This window comes from Pogonomyrmex barbatus, unplaced genomic scaffold (assembly GCF_055798465.1).
Source record: "Pogonomyrmex barbatus isolate J1 unplaced genomic scaffold, ASM5579846v1 scaffold7, whole genome shotgun sequence".
NCBI lineage: Eukaryota > Metazoa > Arthropoda > Insecta > Hymenoptera > Formicidae > Pogonomyrmex > Pogonomyrmex barbatus.
In genome coordinates this window covers 4,645,121-4,669,635 of record NW_028297171.1, presented here as the reverse complement: position 1 = coordinate 4,669,635, position 24,515 = coordinate 4,645,121, and the positions used below count along the sequence as shown (strand labels likewise).

The window sequence follows — 24,515 nt, the reverse complement described above, 5'->3', positions numbered from 1 at the left end:
AAGTGGAAGAGAAAACGAAATACCAAAAAGAGAACAAGACAAAAAGGTTTCCGTTATAAAAATTACACGAATATTCGTAAAGGAAGATACATCGAGAAAGTTCGAGTGCTACCCCACAATCGACCGCCATGCTCGTGAAGTGCATGCTCTTTTCCGGCCGTCGGAAATTTTTTTCTTTCATTTTATCAAATAATTAACGGACGTTACTTACACGTGAGTGAACAATGCATGCACCGCACTTTTGCCAAGTAATACTACAGCTATGTTGATATCCCGCGGAAATGGAAATAGTTGTAATTTTAATCAACCCGATGATTACGCGGTGCACTCTCTCGCCGGAGTTCGTGTATACGATGGACAATAATTTTGCTGTATATACGATAGATAAATATACGATCGCGTTAAACAATGCTCTTCTACGATGGTCTTCTTGAATGCCATTAATATATACCGTCATATATCTCAGTTCTGAGACAAAATGCTGCGTCTCCCATATAACGTGTTGTTCGCCATACTGATTTGTTTGTATTTGCATCTCTATCCCGTTACTCCTCATTTTCTTTATCTAACTAGATCAATCGAACTAGATAAATTTAATTGATTGAAAACACGTAATTTAAGAAATCAAATGGATCCGTTTTTTCAAAATAAAAGTCATCAAAAAGATTTATTTCTATAAAAAAAAGAAATATAAATAATAATTGTAATGATCGTTATGTTGAATCTGCATTTTTTCCTCCTCGCTATTTCTGTAACTATATCAAACATTTTCATTTATTTGTATAATTACGATCTAATAATCGAGACTGTACTGTAATTATGCTATCTCATTGGTATTTATAACGCGTCGTCAATCCCCGATAATGACGCGTTTTCCAGGCAAATCGTAACAATTGCACCGCGAACCCCTGGACGCCCCATTGTATATACCGCGGCGAAACAATCCGTAGCAAATTAGCGTAATTCACATATAAAACTTTCTCTTTCTCTCTCACAAGCATTACGTACGGTCTCCTCGTGCTCGTCCGCAGCTTCTCGGAGTTTTCTATAGATTTTAAGGACACGGATCTCGTAACGTGACTCGATAATTACCGCAATCACGGAGAGCGCCCTTTCGTTAGTTCGGCCATATGCTGCGGACTGGTACATCCCGAAGGTACAAAGACTCTCGAACTACCCGACTGTAAAACTTCCTCTCTGAATGGCGTTACTTTTTTTCTCCCCTCGGTTCTCCCCGCGAGGGAACTGCGAGGGAATCTTCCCTGGAGGTGGCCCAAAAAACGAAATGGATTTCTCCGCGGGCTATGGTGGCCAAAAATGCGGCAGTGGTGGCGCCTGTCCGATTCTGCACTTGTCAATTAAAGCCTTCGAAACGAAAAAAAAAAAAACTCCAGAATAAATACGGATGCGGATTACCCGAAATGAGTCTAGTATTTACGAGGCTATTTTTTTCGTTCTAAAAATTCTCGAATACAAAAACTACGAGTGAACTCGCCCCGTTACGCGGTGATAAAATGAGAGAATGTATATGTTGTTAATTTAAAATATGTTTTATTTAGTAAACATTAACTCGCGCAACAGAGTTCTTATAAAAAGCAGAACACACGAAAATGTGTATCGCTTCGATATTCGATAGTTTTCAATCTACAGCATGTACAATACAATAATAATATTTACTATTTTATCAAATAGATAATTTTTACGTCTAGCTGCGTTGCAATCATACAAAACATGAATATTATTAATATGAAATATTCATATTCACAACAGAGTTATGAATCTTTCAATACACTTTAATAATTAAATACTTCAAATAGGTATTTTAGTTATATTATTTTTTCATTTCAGAAAAATAAACAAACATTTCCGAAAGTTTTAAAAATTATAATTTAGTTTGTAATTCGGTAGATTTGTTACCAAGTTAACTTGAAAAAGGAAACAAATCAACAAATTATTCTTTAGCTGCAATTTTTATACCTTCCCACGATTTCTTCCTTTGAAAGTTCCGATTTAACATTATAGCTAAGGAATGGACCTTATATCACATCGAAAAAAGGCACTTACATTTTATACGGGATAAATAAGTTTTAAATCTATACAAAGTTATCTAGCAGTTATTGCGCGATTTAATTAAGACTATTATTTATGAGAGCGAAATGATTTCGATAAAGTACAATATATGGAACTTAAAGAGTGAAATTGATCTTCGCCTTAATGTTTTACAAGCTCATGAATACATTCTAAGAATTTTCAAACTTACAATTTTTTGACAATTAATTATTCTAAAGAAATTTAATTCTGCTAAAAGAAAGACTTTCATTTAATTCATTTAATATAATTAAGATAATACATACAGATAAAATCCTGTATATATATATATATATATGTAATCCTGTGATATATAATACATAAAACATTACTAAAATCATCGTTCTTTCAAAAATATTACGACCTCGTTTTATGCCATAAACATGTTCCATTTTATGGTTGGATATCAAATTATAATTAAAATAAAAGCTATTTTTGTTAAAGCTTTGTACATATAAAGTAATCATTTATAAAATGTATATTAACATATTGATGATTACATATTGATGATAACATATTGATGAAGAGAATGATACATAGAAAACATTTCCACAAACAAAAAACCCAATGTTTTTTTTTTATAATTTTTTGCGCTATTCTCAAATTATTGTATACAATTGTAAAAAATTTTGTTTGCAGCATTTATTTATCTAATTCCATCATTTTTTGCTATTCTTCCTTTATTTCTCAAATTAACTTGTTTTCTATATAACAATTATCGACAATTATATTAGCGCTTAGACTCTTTCTTTTCCTATTTATCATGAAAGTTTTACGTTTTATTATTTGATTCTAATTTTTCATCTGTCTTACGTGTATCAATATTTTCTATGAACATAACTTCATCCGAATTAACTGTGGTTTTATTGCTTGATGACTCCTCTTTCTTTTTATTAATACTGATAAATGTAGCTAACATATTCTGTCGAGATTTTTCCGAAAAATGTTCTCCTCTCCCTACAGAGATTAAAGTTGCTCGTTTAGGAGGTCTTTGTAGTGGAGGTAATTTCGATATAACGGGGGTTTGATCGACTTTTAATTGTTTCTTAGTTTCCTTTTGATTGAATTTCGCTGTCGCTTGTTCTTTTGTCTCTTCTTGATCAGATCTCGTTGTTGATTGATTTTTCGTTTCTTCCTGGTCGGATTTTGTCAATTGTTTTTTCATCTCTTCCTGTGTGATTTTCTTAGTGAATTGAGTAATAAGTGGTACGTGTTTCTTTTCTTTTTCTTCCTTTTCTTCCTTCTTATCAGCTGGAATATTTTCAGTGTCGCCTTTCCGATTTGATCTCAAATACTTCCAGCTGTTAGGCAACGATAAGTTGGTATCGGGAAAATATTGTTTTCGAATATGCTCCGGAACATACCAACAAGATTTGAGATGCATCGGTCCCTCTTCAGGACATGCTATCTTATTAGCGATTTCATTGATCTTTGACAATACGCTAACTTTCGACAAATAACTCCCATCATTTCTGTTCCAGAATGTTATAAACTCTCTCATAAGAGTAAGTCTGCCGTCTCTGTTTCCATGCACTAATCGGATCAAATCGGGCACAGCTTCATCAGGAAATTTAGTCTTCTTTGATCCTCTCATAGATTGTTGAGAAGGTGTTTTACATTGAACATCAGCCGAAATATCCTCTTCTGGTAATTCTGTCGATGGAAATATTATCGGTATATTACTAACCCAAGCTTGTCGCGCTGATAAGAACTCTTTGATCTTAGCAGGAACTGAAACAAATTTGAATTTGTGATTATACATAACTGTAAGACAGATAATAGAATATAATAATATAATATGACATAATATAATGTAATATAATATTATAGTGTAATAATTTTTATATTAATTCTATATATTATATTAATACATATCTGTAAATAACATATACTCACTAGATTCCGGAAATAAATTGTCCGGTCCTTGCCAGATGCATCCAATTATTTTTGGCTTAAGTTTGTAGGTCTTTGCATTTCTTTCGGCTTCAAATTGCTCTCCCAATATTTTCAGTTTTATCTTCTGTGTTTGCGGCGACTGTAACAGAAACATATACTTTGTACTGATCTCTCTGTATTTTAAACTGTAGGGTTTACTTACTTACTTACTTATACTTATAATTTTTTAAATAAGAACAATTAAATAAGAACATTTTTTCTGTTTTCATCATTATAATATACTTACCATATCCTCCATTTCTTCTTCATCAGCTCGCGCTTCTTCATCAGACAAATATCTAAAAGTACAAAACATTTTTTTTTGTTTTATTTTTAGAACACCTTTTCCAAATATCAAAAATTAAATAATAAGGAGCATACAAGCAAAAATGATATGTTCATGCAAATGTTTATCGTTAATAGAGAAAAGTAGATACATAAATAATTGATAAACAATACATAAATAAATGATAAATAAAAAACATATACGTTTCGATCTTATATTAAGTCATCTTCAGTGTGAAAATTAAAAATTAAAAAACAAGACTTAAATTATATTATAACGATGATCTTAGTAAAAGCGCTCAAGAAAGATATAATCAATTCGGTAAAAATGTATAAGTAAGATTTGATTGAAAAGTATAAATAAAGTTCAGTAAATTGTTGAAATATAAAAAACTAGGCAGATATTTCGCAACGCAAATATAATACATTCGATGAATTAGTATAAATAAAAATCAGTTAAAATGTAAAAAAAGTTCAGTCAAATTATAAAAACAGAATTATAATTACGTATTTTTTAATATGCAAAAATAGACGATACAAGCATTAAATACTTATGTATGTAACAATTAAAAAATTATTATTATTATTATATTCTGTTAAAAAAATTATTTATGGCACATGAAAAGAAATCAACATTATTTGAAATATTTCGTATTTAGTTTAATCTCGATATATATTTAATCAATTTTATTTACCCGTGAGGAACCATGAATTCATTATCGACGTCGTATTCGTTTTCTTCCATATTTTCTTCATCTTTCTCATCATCTGATCCTTTAAGAGATTCACCAGGTTCTTCTTCTTCCCATTCGTCATCAGAATCGACTTCATAGTCAAACCATTTCTGGAAAATAAAACATATTTTTTTCTTATATAAAGATACACAACATACTATCTTTTGTAATTCTCATAAACATAAAGCTTTGTATAATAATCTTATTTTTCACTCTCGAACTATACAAAATCTTTTATTTCTCTATCTAATTATATCAAGAATAGCTTCACATTGATAAAGACTATTGTATCTTAACTGTAATGAGCCAGTTATCGTTCTGTGGATATATGAACTAATCTAAAAAAATAGTCAAATAGTCAATGAGAAAAATTCACCTCTTTTTATCATATTATCAATTCCCATTTATTATAAAAATGACAGAAAATAAATGTTATAAGCAATAGGGATAATATAATTCCAATTTATGCAGTCTTTGTTTAATGTTTAATTGACAAATTTAGCTGCCATTATTTAGCGCTTATTCCGAAAACGCATCGATCTTGCAATGCGTGTTTCTAAGTGTCTTACACAGATTTCAAGTAATTTAGAATTTTAGACAGCTTGATGATCACATTATCGTATAATTTTTCTGAATTTGTCAACTAACTTATCTTGGTTTCGGCTACAAAGAATCTTGTTGGAATTTATAATGAAGCAGGACGTCCATATCAAAGCAACTTCCTCAACAAGCGATATCTCGGCTTTGCAATCATCTCCAATGTGGTGGCCCGCACGCATTCCCGATTCTCTTAGTCACGAAGCTGTAGTCGGCCGCTGACCGTTCTATCAAAATGTAGATTCAAGTTTCTCGGCATTTTTCGTTTCCGCGACGGTCTCGGTGAAGTGCTGAAACGCCACCCGATTGTTTTCGCCGGTTAGTCGCGGATCAAAGATAGGCCTCGTTGCGGAAATATCGTAATGCGTAAAACCGCTCTTTCGAAGTATCGATCCCTGACAAATGTGATGTGGTATCATCGTGAAAAGTACGAAGTTTCGCGGTATATAATTACACTTTAGCCGCTTGGTTAAACGGTACAATATACCGCTTATTATTCGCGTGCAACTTGGTAGCTTATATTAAGTAGCTATTTTCACCTTTGCGTTCGCGACGCTCTGGAGTAGCTTGTTGAGTAGCTATTTTTGTGATTACTTTTTGCTCTTAACGATTTTGCGTTAAGAGACGATTAAGGCGGGATGAATTGGCTGCGTGCTATCGCATATGCGCATTATCGGGTTGCCACTTTTGAATGATAACAGTCGCATGTCCAACGAAGTGTGATAATTTCAGGCATATAATTGAAATCAATTAGTTTGAAACAGGTAATAAAATTCATCGCGATAGTACGGTATTCCTCGCCGAAAAATCGATAAATTTCCCTCTCCTCCCCCTCCCCTCTCTCTTTCTTTCTCTCGCCCCTTCCCTCTTTTCTCTTTGCGCCGCGGTGCGAGATATTCTTTGTTCGATAAATCAACGTCGATTTCATCCCTACGTGAGCATCAATTACAAGACTCTTCTTGAGACATTAATTTATTATCGGGGAGAAACGTAATCTCACGGGCGATTGATACACTCGTCGCTGAGACGAGTAACACAAAAACAATCGCCGGTTCATCGCTAATAAATAAAAAAGGAAAAGAAAGAACGAAGAGAAAGAGTGTATGTTCAAGCAGCTTTTGGCAGCGATACGAAGGTACGTATAACCGTCTCGCCAATAATTAATACGATGTCCCAGATCTCAGCCGTATTTCTTTTTAACTGTGGATTCCTTAATCATCTTCAAGCCGATTTCATATGCTCTATACGAGCGTATCGAAGTGCTAAACATTTTTTAATTATACGAATGATTTAAAACAACGGAACTTCAAATGTACTTTACTTCAACGAATAACCACAGCTAAAGACCATATCTCCAATATTGAAAATTAATGAGAAAAAGATAATAGAAAATAAAAGATATAAATATCAGATATAAAATTTTCAATCGGAAAGGATTAATTCGATATTAACAGAAAAATTCGATATTTTAAAAAAAAGAAAATTGATTTGTACGCAAACTGTAAAACTGTGTTGCTAATTTTCCAAATGTAATTAGAATAACAGCGCGCGCGTATGTGTGTATTTGTGTATGTGTGTAAAAGCACTATAATACTTTCTAAATTTGTAGAATTAAAAATGATTACTTCCCAATTACTAACGCACGATTGATAAACTATACCACTCACATTACTCGCTGATTTTACAATCAACATCCGCTTTTACGGTTGAAATTAATCCGGTGTCACAGTCATTCCGATTAGAGGCGTGAAAAATTCAGAACAGATTTACACCATCAACGAAGGCACCTTCCTCACGTATGCATAAACGCACGCGTGCACGCACGCGTGCACGCACGCAGGCGCGCATACATGCGTGGAAGGATGATGCGAGATGCACATGCCCAAGAAGAAAAGCGCAGTTATCGGCCCGAGGGCGCGATGGATGTGCTCAATGTTGCGCCGATGCACGCCGCAAAGCGCTTTACATTATTTACAGCGTGTTGTCGCCCGGCGGGCCATCTGTAATGGCTGTTTTATGCCCCATTAAGATTACGACCGGTGCTCCTCGTAACGTCGTGCACACCGTAGATTAGGCGGCCCGGCAATCGAACTGATTTATTTTCCGAATATTCGGTTAGACCTCCTGCACTTCGTTATTGAGTTAGCGTGACGACGGCCACTCCGCCAAAATGGAAATCTGAGACCCCCGGTTCCACGTGAATTGTCATTACGTGGAACGAATGATATAATTCTAGAAATTCAGATATCAGTCGCCCACTTGCGAGCGAACGTTTGTAAAGTTGCAGTTCAACGAAATAAATATTAAAAAAAAAATATATATATATACATTTAATGGAGAGGAGATACCTACTTTTCTAAGAAAATTTAAAAAATCGATTTTTTTGGTCATTTTTAATTACATACTTCTCTTTAAGGAGAAAAATTAAGAGACGATATCGATATTTTTTTTTTTTTTACAAAACTAATGATGAAAACTTGATATATCGTAATTAATAAAAAAAAATCTGAAAAAAATCCTAATAAATTTATTCCCATACGCAAAACTGATAATCAAACAAATAATCAATCACATTTTCTATAAAAATGTGACAATTGTTAATAAGTGCGGTCGAATTTTTAATTTCCCAGAAAAAAGATGGCACGTGCACAACATGTAACTATTCGTAATTCAATGCACGTAATTCAATGCGTTCTAAAATGCGTCTTTCATAAAAATCATGCACATGTTATCGCCGAACGCATAAATTTCACGCAAAGTGGATTAGTGCCAATCGGCTTAATTACAATATACATTTTATATAATGTCACACTTTTGAGGCTATACATTCGTTTCATCTGCAATACATGACAGATAAAACAAATCTTTTCTTATGAGTTGTTTTACATATAAAAATAAAGTCCACTTAAATGCAATAAACTTTAATAACAAAACCTAGCAAATTTGAAAAAAAGATAATTATGATCAAGACAATTTTAGAAATCCTTAATAACGAAAAAATATTCGTGTAAGAGGAGATTTCAAATGTGTCCATAAAAAAATAGATAAAAAAATTATTTTTAGTTTCGATTCAACCTTCAGAAAGAATCAAATCGAGCTGCCTGACGAGAACCTGCAATGTGATATACGGTCGATGGAAATTGATACCTGATATATGGCGCACAGGTACTGAAAGGGTTAAAGCTACGCATGTGAGTTGCTCGCGAAAGCGCAATGTTCGCGGAATATTACGTAGCGTATACGAACGTCAGTGTGAGATATCGTTTCTCTGGACACAATAAAACACGAAATCAATCCGATATCCGCGCGTGCTAGTGGATTAGATGTCGGTATAACCGTGGATATTTCTATCCTCCTCGCGTATCCTCCTTTTCTTTCTTGTTAAATCTTTTGACCATGCTTTCTCATGTGGCTTCTATCTATATTATGTTCACGTTATTATTTTATATCATAAATATATAACACATCTATTCCTATATTTTTCTTGAAACTCGATATCTTTCAAAACTCAATTACTATATCTAAGAAATTTGAGAAAAGCTTCTAAGAAATATCGTAATCTCTTTCAGGCATACTATGTTTATCTGTTTATTAGATGAACCCTTGTAATCTGAATGTTCGGCAAAAACATTACGTATAATATAATAATGCAAAAGTAAATAAATACAAGAGTTCCTCTATTAGAGAAAAATAATTTTACTTTTTGCTCTTTTCCTCTCTCTCCCTGATTTCATTCTCGAAACGGACACGAGCGCAACTCGCGAAGATATATCGGATCGCTCGCGGCCGCCAGATAATAAAATGAATCCGCCAGATAAACGTGCTGTCGATGGATCACTGTGTCGTCACTAAGCCGTGGTCTGTTTTTCATAATGCACCATAAACCGCGATAACTATACCTTTTAGCGCCGCTTCCCCAATCTAGAATCGAATATCTACGTCAACAGACGCCGAATTCTCGTGTGAAAATAAAAAAATTACAGATATTACCGCCAAGTTCTCTCGTGTACAATATTATATCTTCATTTCTTCAAATAGCTGGAGATATACTCCTTATGTATTTATCTCATTACGCATGATAACGTTATTAAAGAACAATTTTTATGTTTTTTTTTTTCTATGCATTCGTTAATGCAACTAATTTGTAAAGTAAAATTCTAATTGTATGTGTGTGTGTGTGTGTGTGTGTGTGTGTTTTGTTTGTGTATTTTAGAATCGTAACTATGAAAAATTACCACTGACACCGATAATCGTATAATCCCAAGATTGATATAAAGATACGTCGACGCGTTTATCATCTCTTCAGGATGCAACGAGGAAATGCCGCAACACGTTTAATCCCCAAGATCGTTTACAGTGTATTTAATATTTCAAACAGAGTATCTAACATCCCTTTGATTCTTAGTGAGCGCCGATTATATCCAAGAATATAATATAGAGATTATGCCTGTGGCACAAATGACCCAAATTTAATCTGATCGTTATAACAATAAACCACAATAAAGTATAGATTGAGATGCCTAGCCTATTCTCCGTCTTATTAATTTTTTATAGAACTTTTGCCCAAAGATAAATTTCTCTGAAAAATTTTTACATCTTTATCTACACCTATGTCGTGTTATTTTCCGACCAACCACAGATCATGTCCGAATTATCAAAATGAGAAACAATATGTGCAATGTCATATCTGAGGTCAACCTCACACCGATAAAAAAGAAGTCGAACTCCTAATGACAGTGGCTCTTGGATGAGACACCTTTATCGAAATTCCATGTCGCGTTCTAGGTCAAAGCCATCAGCAAAACGCAACAGACTACGCGCGAAATTATCGATTCTCGTTTTGCTTTTCGATGTGTTTCGCTTTTTCTCCTTCTCAACGGTAAAGCAATTCGTGAAGATTTCTTCTTCGGGTCAATGGCTGATGATAGATATTCATTACCAATGAATTTTTGTTGGAAGACAACCAATGTTGAAAAATTCATAAAAAAAATATATTCTAGAGATGATCACTTAAAAATGTCTCTGATTCTATTAATTTGTATAATATAATGTATGTAATATATTTGTATATTATAATGTATGTAATTTGTATAATACTATATAATGTGTGTATTATATTTTTGTATTATATCGTTATAAATTATATCGTTTCTATGCAGAAGAAAATTCGACTTTTGACTGATATGTTTTGAAAGCATGTGTGACTGATATGTTTGGAAAATAACTCGGTCATATGCCTGTGAATCCTGAACTTTTATAAGAGAAAGAAAATGTATACATATGTTCTATAAACATATGTACACTTAAAAATCGATATTCATTTCACAAAGGAGTAAAATTGGAAAAATTTTGTGATACGAAACCAATCATGAAACTTGACACAAACACAGTAAAATAGTAAAGTAAATATGAAGAATAAAATGTGAAGAAATGTAATTAAAATCAAGTAACTAAATGAGTAGTCCTGGCTAAACATCAGAAAATGGATCCGAAAATGGATCGGTGTGTCCACTTGCTACCCATACAATCTCACTTTGACAATAGAATAACATTGTTCGTCAGATTTCTTTGGATTTTACTTCATACCATGTCTGTGTCAAATTTCATGACGATTGATGACAAAATTTTCTCAATTTTGCATACTTCTTTTACAGTAATAATTTATCATTTATGTCCATTTCTACATATACATTAATTTCGCATTAATCTATTCTTTTTTTAATTCTTAAAATTAGAAAAAGATAAAATGTAAGTTTAAATTAAATCAAGTTAAATTTAATATATCGGTGGAAATGGACATTAGTCGGTCCGTCTAATTATTATAAATATCTAATATATATATATATATATATATATATATATATATATATATATATATATATAAATATTCTTAACAATTTCAAGATCACAATATTTCTATGTTGTTATATGTGCAACCGATCGAACAGTTCTTCCCGAATTATATCATAAATTGAAATCGTTAATATATATAGCAGCCACGTGCACGATAGAACTGCGGTATCCTCGAGACATGCCTGAAGAGGGTGTTCTCTCTTTCTCTCTTTTCCGAATCCGCGCGACGCGATTCGTTCAGCAAAATCGGTGCTGATAGCCAGCATCGGAGTATCACGATTATCCGGCGCGCTGCCCGATTAATTTGCATCTCGAGGGACCATAAATAAACGAGCTAATTGCTCGATCAGTAGGGATGGGATCAAGTAAGATGTGTATCGATCGCGAGTTACGAATCAACTTTGCAACTCGTTTCGTAGGACTTAAATGACTGTAAAAATATTCTTATTATAAAAAGAATTGATCTTGAATATCTAAAATAGAAAGGTGAATTTGAAAATTTAGATTTTGACAAAAGAAGTCGGATCAAGTAGTGCTGGAATGGGTTTAGAAAAATTACAATTTTATGTGGATCTTCCAATAAATAACACAAAAAATAACAAATAAAAAAATTTCATTTTGACTTTGAAATAAAACTAGAAATTTCGTGTAGATTTCTGAGGGCTAAAACAAATATAACCATCAAATTTATAAATTATAGGAGGATTCAAAAATAACAAATTCGAAAAAATAGAAAGTTCGTAAAAAAGCATACAAAAAGATTATATAATTATATATAAAAAAGCATAATGCATATTGTATGTTTATAAAAAAATATATATAATTGTTATTACTACTACTTATATTCACGTGAGGGGATTATAAACTTCAAAAACTAAAATTTCGTGGCTTTTTATCCTCAAGGCACTTTTTTATAATCTTCTTTTTTCATTTAAATATAATTAATTATAATTGTTTTTTTATATATAATAAAGTGCAATAAACGTATAATACACATTATATGCTCTTTTATGTACAACTAAATAATTTTTTTGTATTTTTTTTTTGCGAATATTTTACATGTTATCTTTCAATTCTGATATGTTATATAAATTTGATTATATTTATTTTAGCATTTAAAAACATACACAAAATACTCTCGTCTTGGAAAATAAAAAAAGTTAGAAAAAAGTATTCATAAACAATGGTTAATTGTGCATTTACATAGATAAAATATATCTTTCTTGTTTTGTTTCCGTATATATCATTGCTGTGAAATCTTTTTTAAAGATTTAGACGAATACGTTCATTATCTATTTGGCTTAACGTTTCTTTGATAATATATTACATTATAATAAGATAATAGATTTTCTTGATATATAAATATCTCAAACTTCCAAAAATGATTGATGTCTGCCTCGTCATGAAACCTAAATCGAACCTAACGAAATCTGTTTCTGAAATTTTATCCATTTGACCGTAAGGGAAATTTGCAACTATTGATACTTAAGTCCATTCCTACCATAAGCTAACAGAAGATAAAACTAACGAGTCGCCGTTGAGAACGGTGGTGCCGGTGAGCTCCCTTGGTGTTCTGGAACGAGCCAACGACGTGCGCGATCGCCAAGTCCCTGGGGATCGGCCGGATGATGGTACGATGTGGTACAAACTAATATTTTTATCTCGAGCGTCAGTTCTCCTCGATGTCCCACACGCTCTCGTCGTTGTCTTCTCGCTAGGGATAGAATCGTATTCAACCACCAGTTGCAGTCTTGACACAACCACCGATAACTCGTGGTTATCGTGGTGCTTTCTGTATTTCCTTCCTCTCGACTTCGGATGCGCGCAAGTTTCGAAGCGTCTCGCACCGGTATACGCATTCGTCGCTGCACTAACTTCGCAACTTTCGAAAAACTTTGTAATTGAAAGGTCCACTCGATGGTTCACGAAAAGAAATCGCAAACGCCGGCGTCGTAGATTTCTTAATAACGTAACATTCGTGACACTTTATAACGACACCGGTTCCCCATCGTAAAAACACGAAGAACTCGTACAATTGTATTATGATTATAATCTAATACAAACGGTTCTTAGGTTCAAGATTTATCGTGTTGAATATATAGCCGTTACCAAAGTGCCCTTGTTGCACGCAGATCGTGATACGATGATCGACAGATGTTGATATTGGAAAATACGGCCGAGTCAATCTTGACTAATAATGTAAATGTCAAAATCGTTATTTTAAAAGTTATTGTCGTGCGTCAATTCATATGAAAAGTGCATCTCTGAGTGATATTGACTTCACAATCTTGATTTAATCCTTCAGTATCATGATTGAGGAAGCCTCGTTCAATGTGAGTATATGTACACAGCGCAAAATTGCTTATTTATGCGATATACTTTGAATTCGACAATCATCACTGAAATGCATATATATCTGTGTGTTTCTTTGTCATCATTGTAAAAATAAAATTCCGTACAATCATCTTGTCTACGAACGGAATGTTGACAAAGTTCTTCCAAGACAAATCAAAGATTTAAAACCGAATTAAATCCAGAATTTATAAAATATCTGTTGACACTTATTTACAGATGATGGATGAACTATTCTCCTCCCTGAGCACAACGGAAACCAGCCTCGAGAGACAGCTATTTTCTGCCAGGACGACTCTAACTAACGATTATGAAAGTTCGTGTACGACTTCGCTCTGCGACGCTTTCGAAATACTCGACAATCAGTTAAACATCACAAGTCCGATTGATTGCTACACTGACTTAAATTGTTCTTCTTCTTCTTCTTCTTCGCAATCGTCTTGGAATGACTGGTCGATCACTAATACACCTACATCCTCAGGTACACATTTTCTTATATATAAATATGTAACAATAATTTAACGATAATACTATTAAATTTAATAAAATACAATATTATTCTCATTTATTACAAAAGAACATGTAAATTATATATGATTCTTATTGCGTAAAATCCAGAATTGTTTTTAATAGTGTACATGTTCTCTTGCAATAAATGAAAATAATATTGTATTATTAATAAATTTTATTAAATTTAATAGTATTATCATTTTTTTTTAATATGCATCGAACAGGTTGTTTGAGCGAACTGGGCGAATTGGAGTTGGATTGGTATCTGGAAAGAACCTCAGACTTGGGTCTACCAGAAAGAACACCACTGTGCACCGCTGGATGCGAAGGGTTTCTACATTTGCCACCTCTATCGAATCCGCAACAAATGCCACAATATGAATACGAAAAAGAACCATTGCTAGTACTCGGCATCGATTTACGAGCATTGGATAATACATTAGAAACAAATACGATAGGTATGAGATATACACTGTTGCTATAAAAATATTATTCGTTATTATTTTAAGCTTCTCAGAATAGCATAAAAAATTAACTGATAAAACTACAGAATTTTTTCCACTTATAAAAAATATCTATTGATTCTTGGATCGCATATTAAGATATGAAGGATATTATAAATGACGCTATTTAAAATGCATCCTTATTTTAATGAAGTGTAAAGATGATTGCATTTCGTTACAGATTATAACAACAATCAGTTAGACGACGGTCTCCTAATCTCGTCAGAAGCCACTGCTGCTTTAGCAACACACGATTACACCAATCGCAGTTTAATAAATGCAGCCGAAGATCGATGCTTCCCGTGTACCTACCAGGGATGTCTAAAGGTAAACTTTTTGATATAAGAAATCCTTATTTTTTTGGTTATTTCACTAAGTTAAACATTTAAAAAAAATAATTATAACTTCATTAAAATCATCATTATACTATATCATTAAATCTTTTTATGAAAGATTAACAAATATTACATTAGCTCTAATAAGAAATATCAGATTAAATCTTAAGAATTTAAAGATTGAATCTCAATCAAAATATATCTTTTTTTTTTGTTTTAGGTTTATGCTAAGGCTTCTCACTTGAAAGCTCATTTACGCCGACACACCGGCGAGAAACCATTCGCGTGTACTTGGGCCGGTTGCGTTTGGCGTTTCAGTCGATCGGACGAACTGGCAAGGCACCGACGATCGCATTCTGGCATTAAACCATACTCGTGCGAGATGTGTTCAAAAAGATTCGCGCGTAGCGATCATCTGGCCAAACATCGTAAAGTGCACCGCAAAAATACCTATCCATTATTTCACGGAGCTAGAGGATTACGTGGCAGCAAAGTGAACGTTTTACAGTCATAAATCTTTCTTCCCCCCCCCCTCCTATATGTCTTTTAGAATTTCCTCTTAATTAATAAAGCAAACCAAAGTTTATCTTTAAGGAGATGAAACAATGCTGCGGCACAGTTTCTATATAAATTGATAAATAAAGTACTTATAAGGTGATTCTATTTAAAGATAATTATTGTAACAAAATATGTGCCAAATTATTAATATGAAAAATGGTGATTCTTAACATCGGCGGCTAACCCTTTCCTTGGTTTTTTAATATGACTCAATATATTTACCTATGTCCTGTTTGAGAATCACCAGTGCAAGCTTTAATGAAATGTATTTTTCATGTATTCTTACAACAATCGAGAGCATTTATAAATTTTTAAGATAATGTGTATGACACAAATTTATTCGACTGAACAAACAAAATTAATAAAATTTTTAATCAAATAAAAAATTCATTCAACTTAGTATTAACACGTCTAGTTCCTACTAGCGACTGTTACATTATTTCAATAAAATATAATCATTGTAAGGAGTAATGACAAATCCTAGGATAAATACATTAGTTTGTGTCTGATTTTTCACAGGTCTTATATCGATTAAGATATCTTTTGTAAGAATAATTTTATGCAATTTTTTGCAAAACAGCAATTATGTATAAATAATATTTTAATAAGTATTATATATTATATAACAGAGTTAATATCTCAAAATGATACTACTATAAACCGTTAAAAAATGTTCCCATAAGAACTATCCTATTAATTAATTTGCTTACCTCGTCTTTCACAAACGGCCGCCGGGAATTTAGAACGTTACTTCGTTTCTGCCACGTGCCCCAATATGGAGGACGACGATTTTCATTAAACTGCAATAATTTTGGCCGGTGCTTCTCCAAGTTGTGCGTGTCTGTTATCATGTTGGAGCTGCCATCGTTGTCGTCGTCTGCATTAACAATTAATATTTATTAAAACATTAAACAAACTATATGAGATTTATATTATATAGTTTTATTACAATGTGATATTTACCTAATAAAATAATATCATCGTCCTTTGTTTCGAGCGGCCATGTTTTGGAAGAAAAGCGTGGTACAATTCTTCCTTTCTTAATATCTTCAAGATACAATTCGTTTTTATCTAAATCTAGATTGCATTTTTCATCTAACAATAATTTCTCGTGTTCACTTAACACTCGTCGATAAATCGGAGCAATTCTCATATCAGCCTTTATTTCAAACGGCATAAAATTGCTCACTTCAACGATATTCTCTTCTTCCACCAATTTAACTTCTTGCTTTTTAGGAACAAAAAAACTAGCAAAATTTGAAGCAGCTTTCTGTTTCTTACGTTCAGCTTCCAATCGTTCTTCTTCTTTTCTTTTTTTCTCTTCTTCCTTAGCTTCTTCTCGTTTTTTTCGTTCTTCTTCTCTCGCTTCTTTTTCTTTTTGTTTTTGTCTAGAAGTAAATAATTTTTAATGCAAAAATATATAATACAAAATGCATTATAAAATAATTATCCTTACTCGATCTCCATCTGTTTTTTAAGCTCTTTTAATTCTTTTTCTTTTTTCTTCTGCTCTTTTTCTATCCTTTCTTTTTCTTCTTTTTCTCTTTGTTTCTCTTCTCTTTCTCTCCGTCGATTTGCTTTCTCCTCTTCTCGTTTTTTCTTTTTTTCCTAATAATAAGAAATAAGGTATAAATGATACATGTATGTAATAAAAAAACCAATTTATAATTTAAATAATATATTTTAATAATAAATTAAAATATAATTTTAATCTTTTCCACATACCATTTTTAATTTTAGTTTTTCTTCCTTTCTTTTAGCAATTGCCTCTTTTTTTTCTACTTGTTTTGGCGTTAATTTTTTAATTTTGTTCTTCATATGTTTATTACTTTTTGGAGTAACAGGAGTTGTGGGCTCAGTTGCTTCTTTATTCTCATTTAACGTTGATTTATCCAATTCACTCAAAGTTTCACTATCCGAAGATAAATTAGTAATATCACAGTGTGATTCTTGGACAGAAACATCTGTACCTTTGTTGATAGGATCATCTATATTTGAATTAGATTGAGCCTTATCCAGATGTTGTTCAGATTGTATAAGTCCTATGCTTGAGCTTTCATTCGCACAGATTTCATTTTTATCTTTACATACAGATGTATCTTGATAATCTTTTTTATTTTTCAATTCAGATAAATTGTCATGACTAATATCATTTTCTTCAACCTCTTTGTCTGCTTTTCTCAGGAACTTAGTTAAGGCACCAGGTTTCTGTTGAGATCTATCCAATTTTTTATTTTTTCCTAGAATCTTCTTTTTAGGTGTACTATCATATTTCCTGTCCATTCGCTGATCATCTTGCTCCAGATCTTTCCTTTCATCGTCTGATGAAATTATATCAATTATATCATTGCTATTAAATTTTATGTTGTCTGATTCTTCTTCTTCTTTCTTAAGGGCCCTTCGAACAGAATTCTCTTTTGTTGCAAGTTTCACTACTTTGGGACTCTTAGATCCTATCAAAGGTGACATCGTCTTCCTCTTCCTTTTTTTACTAGATATATCAGTTGGTGATTTGGGGGAACTTAACGTTTGAAATGGTAGTTGTGCTGAAATAATGAACAGCTATATAATAAAACACATTACGTAAATACAATTGTTTAAAAAAAATCAAGATACCTTGTTTCATTTTTTTTTTCTTTGCAGGTGTGATTGTTTCTATTGTACAATCCTCCATCGAATTGTTACCCGTACTTTTCATTTGTCGAACCTGAAATGGGACGCGATGCACATTTTAATTTTTTTTTATTTTTTATTGTGAGTGATAGAACTACACAAATGAAATTACACATTTCTCGTCGAATGATAATTGGCTATCGTAAGATTACCTTTTTTTTACCGAAATGCCGGGTTATTATTTAAAACATGCCTCCAAAGTTATTACACTCAGATCTGTCAGCGCAGCTCTCTCTCACGATAACCTAAACGAGAACCAAGACTACTCGTCGGCGCGGTTCAGCCGGTTGCACAAAAAACGTATCGCTGCGCGATCGATAACGTTCTTCCGAGGAAATAATAATTAAAAAAACCAAGCGTCTTTCACGATATTTAAATAAGTATCGCATTAAATGATATACTGCACACGGCTAGCACCACACAGCCAACAATGAAATCCGCGGGAAAACGCGTAACGGAAGAGCCAACTATAACGCAATGTTCTTGACATGAGGAGCTACTTGTGCAGGGGCACCAACATTGATCGTGTTCGCGCCGAGAATTCAACTTTGACTCTATCATAACGCATCACAAATTACATAGAAAATCGTTTTTTAATCTTAAAATTCTTTGAATCTATATTTTGTAATATTAAATTATATATTATTATATTATATTAATTATATATTATTATATTATATTAATTATATATTATTATATATATTATATATTTTACAATCATTGGACATATACACATATACACATTGATTATTACACGCAATGTAGATGATGTAGACTTATTTCTATGCACAATTTATAAAAATATTTTTTTTTCATCCACAAAAATATCAAAATTTTTAACGATATATATATTTTAAGATCGCTTGTCCTTTGGTCTTTGACGATCTAATTTGTTTCTCGCTGTCTCATTAATGCGAGTATTGTTTTTCAGATATATGTAATAATACAATATCCAACAGTAAGTTATACCAATAGCACAGTATACAGAAGTAAATGCTAATGGCAGGAATGGCAGTTTATCACCAAGCAATAATTTATGCAGCACAACTTCATAGATCGTAACTAAGGGTAGCAGTATTACATACAACCATTCGTGTAATCGTAATAAAGGTTTGCCATGTTGATTAGTCAAGACTAAAATTGATGAAAGCATATATGTCAGCGACAATAATAATTTCAATGAAGACAAGTTATCTGGATGCAGAAGTGGCAAAAGAGCAGTCTGTCCAGCATTGCTTAAAATGATAAATATGCGAGCGTCTTGCGCATCTATCGCTGCTAGGACGCTAAAAATTGTTATTATTAAATCATATTACTTTTAAACTTCATGTGTGTGTATATATATATATATATATATATATATATATATATATATATATATAAAAATAGCTTGTTTTATAAGATAAAAATTACTTACCACAAAGGAATAATTGCAGTCAGTATAGCTTTCTCATGCACATGCCAGCCAAACATGAATGAACTTAAAGCACACAATACAATGCATTTAACAAAATATTTCGAATTCATGTAAGACTTCTTATACAGCAGACACCATAACGCAGGCTAAAATAATATTAATTATTTAATCCATATATGTATATATTTTTAATACACAAACACTTAAAAATCATTATGTTGAACTTACAAACATTGCTACGAAAGTTAGAAGAAAAGTACTAATAGGAGTTGGAGTAGGTAATATAACGAAATTTTGCTCCTGCACTAGACCTCCTGTCATCACCGCGGATTTAATATCTTTTAACCATCCTAATTGTTTCCATATCACAGATAATACTTTTTCCACACCGATATACAGAGCCCAACCATTTGCAGCCCAATACGAATGTACCAAGCCCCTTTTAAATGGAAATAAACGGGAAATTACCTAATAAAAAAAATGTTAAATCAAATGAAAGAATATAATCTACAAATTATATAAATATTACCTGTGATAACTGAGTTCTAAAGGGACCAAAGGACACTGCTAGGACGGTCAGGATGATAAGCCCAAGACTAAATAATCGTTTGAAGAATTTTCCATTGATCAGACAATATGATTTTAGTAACCAGACAGTGTATGCTGGTGCCACGTAAATATATAAATGTTTCAGGTTAAGTAAAATTGCAAACCACGCAGCACCTTGCAATACCGATATCTAGTAACAAACTGCTTTTTACTATAAGTAAATTCCAGAATATATTGTAAAATTTACCTGTCTGTCAGTCTTTGAAACATTTGCCATTGATATCAACAGAATGCCAAGTAGAAAGCCATTATATTGGAAATGTATATGATCAACTATCAACAGTCCTATATTGCATAATGACAGAAATATGAAAATTACATGGCTGTTCAAAGATTTACAAAATGTTCTTCCAGTTCTGCAAGAAAACATTTAGATTTTATATCGAACAAAATTCTCTATACATATCCTAATATCTTTATAAAATATAAATATCTTTAATCAAATTCCTTTTCTTTTTTAGCAATATTCTTTATTTCAAATTAAAGATATAATTAATTACAGTGAATTTAATAGATATACTTACTCTCTCACTCCATATGCAAGTATCAGATCAGTAAATATAACTGTGCCTCTTTGGAAATATATAGTAGCTGGCGAGGCATAATTTAAATTTTCCACCCTGAGCATCTCCGAATCAAAAATTGCAGCAACTTGGCTGAGGCAGTATTCGAACCATGCGAACAGAGGCGGATAGTCAAGAGTCCATGGAGATTGAACATTCACATACCATTCTTCAATAGGTAAACTGTTTGTGATAGCTAGCCAATTACGATGTACTTCAAAATCGGTAGAACGACTGCAAGTTTGAAAAATAAATATAAATCTCTGAAATAAACAGTAATTAAACAATCTTGATATGAATAAATCAATAGAAAAACTATCCAAAAACTCGCTTACTAAGTAGGAATTAGGAGAATCTTAATACAGGTAATCAGAAGAAATGTCTTCAACAGCGCACTATCTGCGTCCTTCCAAAAAGACGAAGAGGAGGATGAAGAAGAGGTGACTTTTTCATCCTGATGCGCTCGTTCTTCTGTCAAAACGTCCTTTCCGTCAGTGGGCATTTTAAACTCAACTTCGTCGTTCCTCAGTTATCTCGCGATAAGTCTCGATGCATTCCGCAATTAACGTCTCAAAAAACAGACATTCGGCAAAGGTATGATGTACGTGTCGATCGTGTACAAACACATGCAATGAGGTTAGGACGTGCGTGGCGCGCGATTAGGTTATGTCAGGTCGCCAAACGAGCGCGACACGGTATATTGTGTCTGCAGACGCGGAGCTGTCGAATTATGACAATCGTTCCTGGATTGCCACCGGCTCTATGGAAGGCCGTGCATCTCACTTGGAACTTCAGTTGGGATCGCGTGACACGTGACATTTGGAGGTTCGGCCAGTACCGAGGGTACGGTAGGAGGTTCGAGGAACTCGACAATACCGTGAAGAAGCCGCGGCCAAAGACGGTGCCAGTGCCAAAGATCACCCTCGTGTCACCGGATAACTCGAGCATCGTGACCGTATTGGAGGAAGCCCAACGTTTGGCGAAGCGGCGGAACTTCACCCTCGTCAAGGTCAGTGACCTTGAGAACAAGACGCAGCGACCGCTTTACAAGCTGGTGAATAGCACCGACATCCTCGAGAAAACCGACACTATTGAAGCGACTCAAGATGCTGACGAAACTATACAAATCAAATCGAATAAATATACTAAATTGCTCTATGTGTCTGCGAAAATTGCTGAGCATGATCTACGAACAAAGATGAAGAACTTGGTGAAGCTTTTGATTAAGGGGTACAAGACGAAAGTCATCATCACTTTGGATGGCGTCGAAGGGGTAAGTTTCTTGAATTTTTCTATCTACTCTATACAAATTGATCAGCAGTAAGATATAATTAGTAAGAAGAATTAACAAATAAAAATACATGGAAAGCATTACATAGTTACATAGTTAATTCGTAATTATATATGTATAATCCAATAAAAGCAAATTTTTTTTTAATGCCTTAAATGTGATAAGATCAAATATGATAAGAGTAATGTTAAGATTCCTGACAAGAGGTATGATTATTTAATAATACATGTTTTTTATTTGAGGATAAGACGCAAAAAATTATAAAGGATGCTGTAAAAAATAATGGTAATGTCCAACAAATGCCATCAAAGAAGAATACTATTTTTCTCTTGATAACTCCTTTACAGAAGAATGAAGATGTTTCTGTGAATAATACAAAAAAAACTTGCAATTCTAGTATATAGTATTTAAAAAAATAGTATGTAGGATTTGTTGAACATGGACACATGATGGAATTTATCATTATTATTAATATACAACAAAAAATAAATTATGTGTATATAAATCTGTATAACAATAAATATGAATACATTTATAATTATATTTATTTTGAATATATTACGATTTTATAAAAGAATAACATATGTGAATAGCTTCTTTTTATATTTTTGAAGATTATTAAAGACAATTTCATGTTAATAAAAATTTCCCATTATACGTTAAACATATAGTATAAAAATATGTTTTTATTTTCTTGCGCATTAATAAAAATGTATATATTTTATTTGCGGATTAATAACGCGATATTATAACACAAATGCCTAACTTAAAACGCTTATAAAAAAAACATAAAATTATATTGACATCATATATTTTATCAGATTTTATCTCCCTAAGCAATTCCTTTCGAATATATTTTACCTTCTTCCCGAGACAATAGAAAATCCGTTCATTGCAATACTTATTGCTATGATTGTTGAATTATGTTACAAAAACCTGCAAAGAAATTCGTTAGAGTCAATATATAAATGTATAATTAATTTTTCACAAATTACATTAATCCTTGAATGTTTGAAATTGGAAACTGTGGGAAACATACAACATTATCATACAAATATCTGAAATGAAATATGAATATGCTTCATGTTTTGACAACAAACATTCAAAAAGTTAAAAACGTAATATCACTAATAATACACGATCCAAAATTAATAAAAAGAATTTTATTAATAAACTTTTTCGTTACACTTTAAATAAATATACTTTTATTTTCCTAAATATTAATATAAAGGTATATAAAATAATTTAATGGTTATATTAATTATATTTATAAATTTATAAATTATAAGATTAACAAATTTATTTATAAGTTTTAATGCTTATAATAAGAATAATGTTGATATTGTGTAGTTCATTTAAGAAATTATTTTGCTAATGTCATGAAACAGATATCATCTTTAATTAATAACAGTATCTTTCCTGAGAAAGTTGCAATCGCTATAAAATTGATAAAATATAAAACAGATTTCTTCATTCTAGATTTTATGCGATATAAATCCGTTATTTAGTTTAGACGTAAAATTCTAATTATATGATTTTAGTTGATAATTTTTTTCATTAAGATGTGAAAGGATTGTAACGAGCGCAAAGCAACTCAAACTACTCAAAGCAAAAGAATTAAGATCACCGATCCAACTAACAATATCATGCAAGTTAATAATATTTGATATAAAAAATACAGAAGTAGCTAACGGTACTATTGCTTATTAAAGCTGTCAATATGTATGTAAAAATGAATCCTTCAACTTAATTAAAATAATAAAATAATATGAATGTAAATACATGTATATACATATGTATACATTTATATTTATTTTGTATATATATATTATAACGATTTTACAAAAGAATAAAGAATAATATAAATTTTTTTTTTGTACCATATTCTACAATTTCATTATTGTCAATGAAGAGAATTCCATATTAATAAAACTTCCCGTTATATATTGAACAAATGGCTTACTATCTACGGAACTACTGATATGTCTACGTCGCATTTTACAATTGTATTTTAAAATATCGTGGTTCTCAGTTTTCAACTGAAGCTGTTACAAACTTTGGTCTTATAATGAGATCTGTAATGTGTAATAAATGCTACAAATATGACGATACCTATGTACGTATAAATAAATATCCGTGTTACAAATGACCGTTCCTATTATTATTCGCGCTAAAAAAGGAGCCACTTAATATTGATATAATTGTATTGCAA

The 24,515-nt window shown here is 32.2% G+C and overlaps 5 protein-coding genes across 7 annotated transcripts in view; 2 read left to right on the top strand and 3 right to left on the bottom strand.

Moving 5' to 3' along the window:
* Positions 1–1,531: 1,531 nt before the first annotated feature.
* Positions 1,532–19,052, bottom strand: LOC105427320 (uncharacterized). Its single transcript, XM_089083226.1, has 10 exons — positions 18,576–19,052; positions 18,367–18,457; positions 17,476–18,296; positions 17,207–17,358; positions 16,714–17,138; positions 16,461–16,627; positions 5,004–5,152; positions 4,271–4,322; positions 3,985–4,123; positions 1,532–3,819 (listed from the first exon to the last, which is right to left on the bottom strand). The coding sequence occupies exons 2-10, from the start codon at positions 18,446–18,448 to the stop codon at positions 2,861–2,863; spliced, it is 2,946 nt and encodes a 981-aa protein (XP_088939352.1). The 5' UTR covers positions 18,449–18,457; positions 18,576–19,052; the 3' UTR covers positions 1,532–2,860.
* LOC105427317 (uncharacterized) lies at positions 5,709–16,629 on the top strand. Of its 2 annotated transcripts, none has more exons than XM_011638985.3 (5): positions 5,709–6,774; positions 14,064–14,325; positions 14,579–14,812; positions 15,039–15,184; positions 15,413–16,629. In XM_011638985.3, exons 2-5 carry the CDS (start codon positions 14,064–14,066, stop codon positions 15,704–15,706), a joined length of 936 nt encoding a protein of 311 aa, XP_011637287.1. In that variant the 5' UTR covers positions 5,709–6,774; the 3' UTR covers positions 15,707–16,629. The 2 variants fall into 2 exon arrangements, with proteins under 2 accessions (XP_011637287.1, XP_088939358.1); XM_089083232.1 differs by lacking the exon at positions 5,709–6,774 and adding an exon at positions 12,680–13,825.
* Positions 19,053–19,183: 131 nt separating the features above from the next.
* xit (ALG6/ALG8 family glucosyltransferase xit) lies at positions 19,184–21,514 on the bottom strand. Its single transcript, XM_089083229.1, has 7 exons — positions 21,348–21,514; positions 20,974–21,246; positions 20,637–20,805; positions 20,370–20,579; positions 20,069–20,308; positions 19,841–19,986; positions 19,184–19,709 (listed from the first exon to the last, which is right to left on the bottom strand). Exons 1-7 carry the CDS (start codon positions 21,512–21,514, stop codon positions 19,277–19,279), a joined length of 1,638 nt encoding a protein of 545 aa, XP_088939355.1. The 3' UTR covers positions 19,184–19,276.
* Positions 21,470–22,844, top strand: LOC105427315 (mitochondrial translation initiation factor 3). The gene is made up of 2 exons (XM_089083231.1): positions 21,470–22,285; positions 22,546–22,844. The coding sequence occupies exons 1-2, from the start codon at positions 21,470–21,472 to the stop codon at positions 22,705–22,707; spliced, it is 978 nt and encodes a 325-aa protein (XP_088939357.1). The 3' UTR covers positions 22,708–22,844.
* Positions 22,845–24,092: 1,248 nt separating this feature from the next.
* The window catches only part of LOC105427314 (spondin-1), a 28,830-nt gene continuing 28,407 nt past the window's right edge, over positions 24,093–24,515 (bottom strand). For both annotated transcript variants that reach the window (XM_089083227.1, XM_089083228.1), the window contains one exon: positions 24,093–24,515. This exon is cut by the window's right edge and continues 1,304 nt beyond it. The gene's annotated coding sequence lies outside the window, so the exon portion shown is untranslated.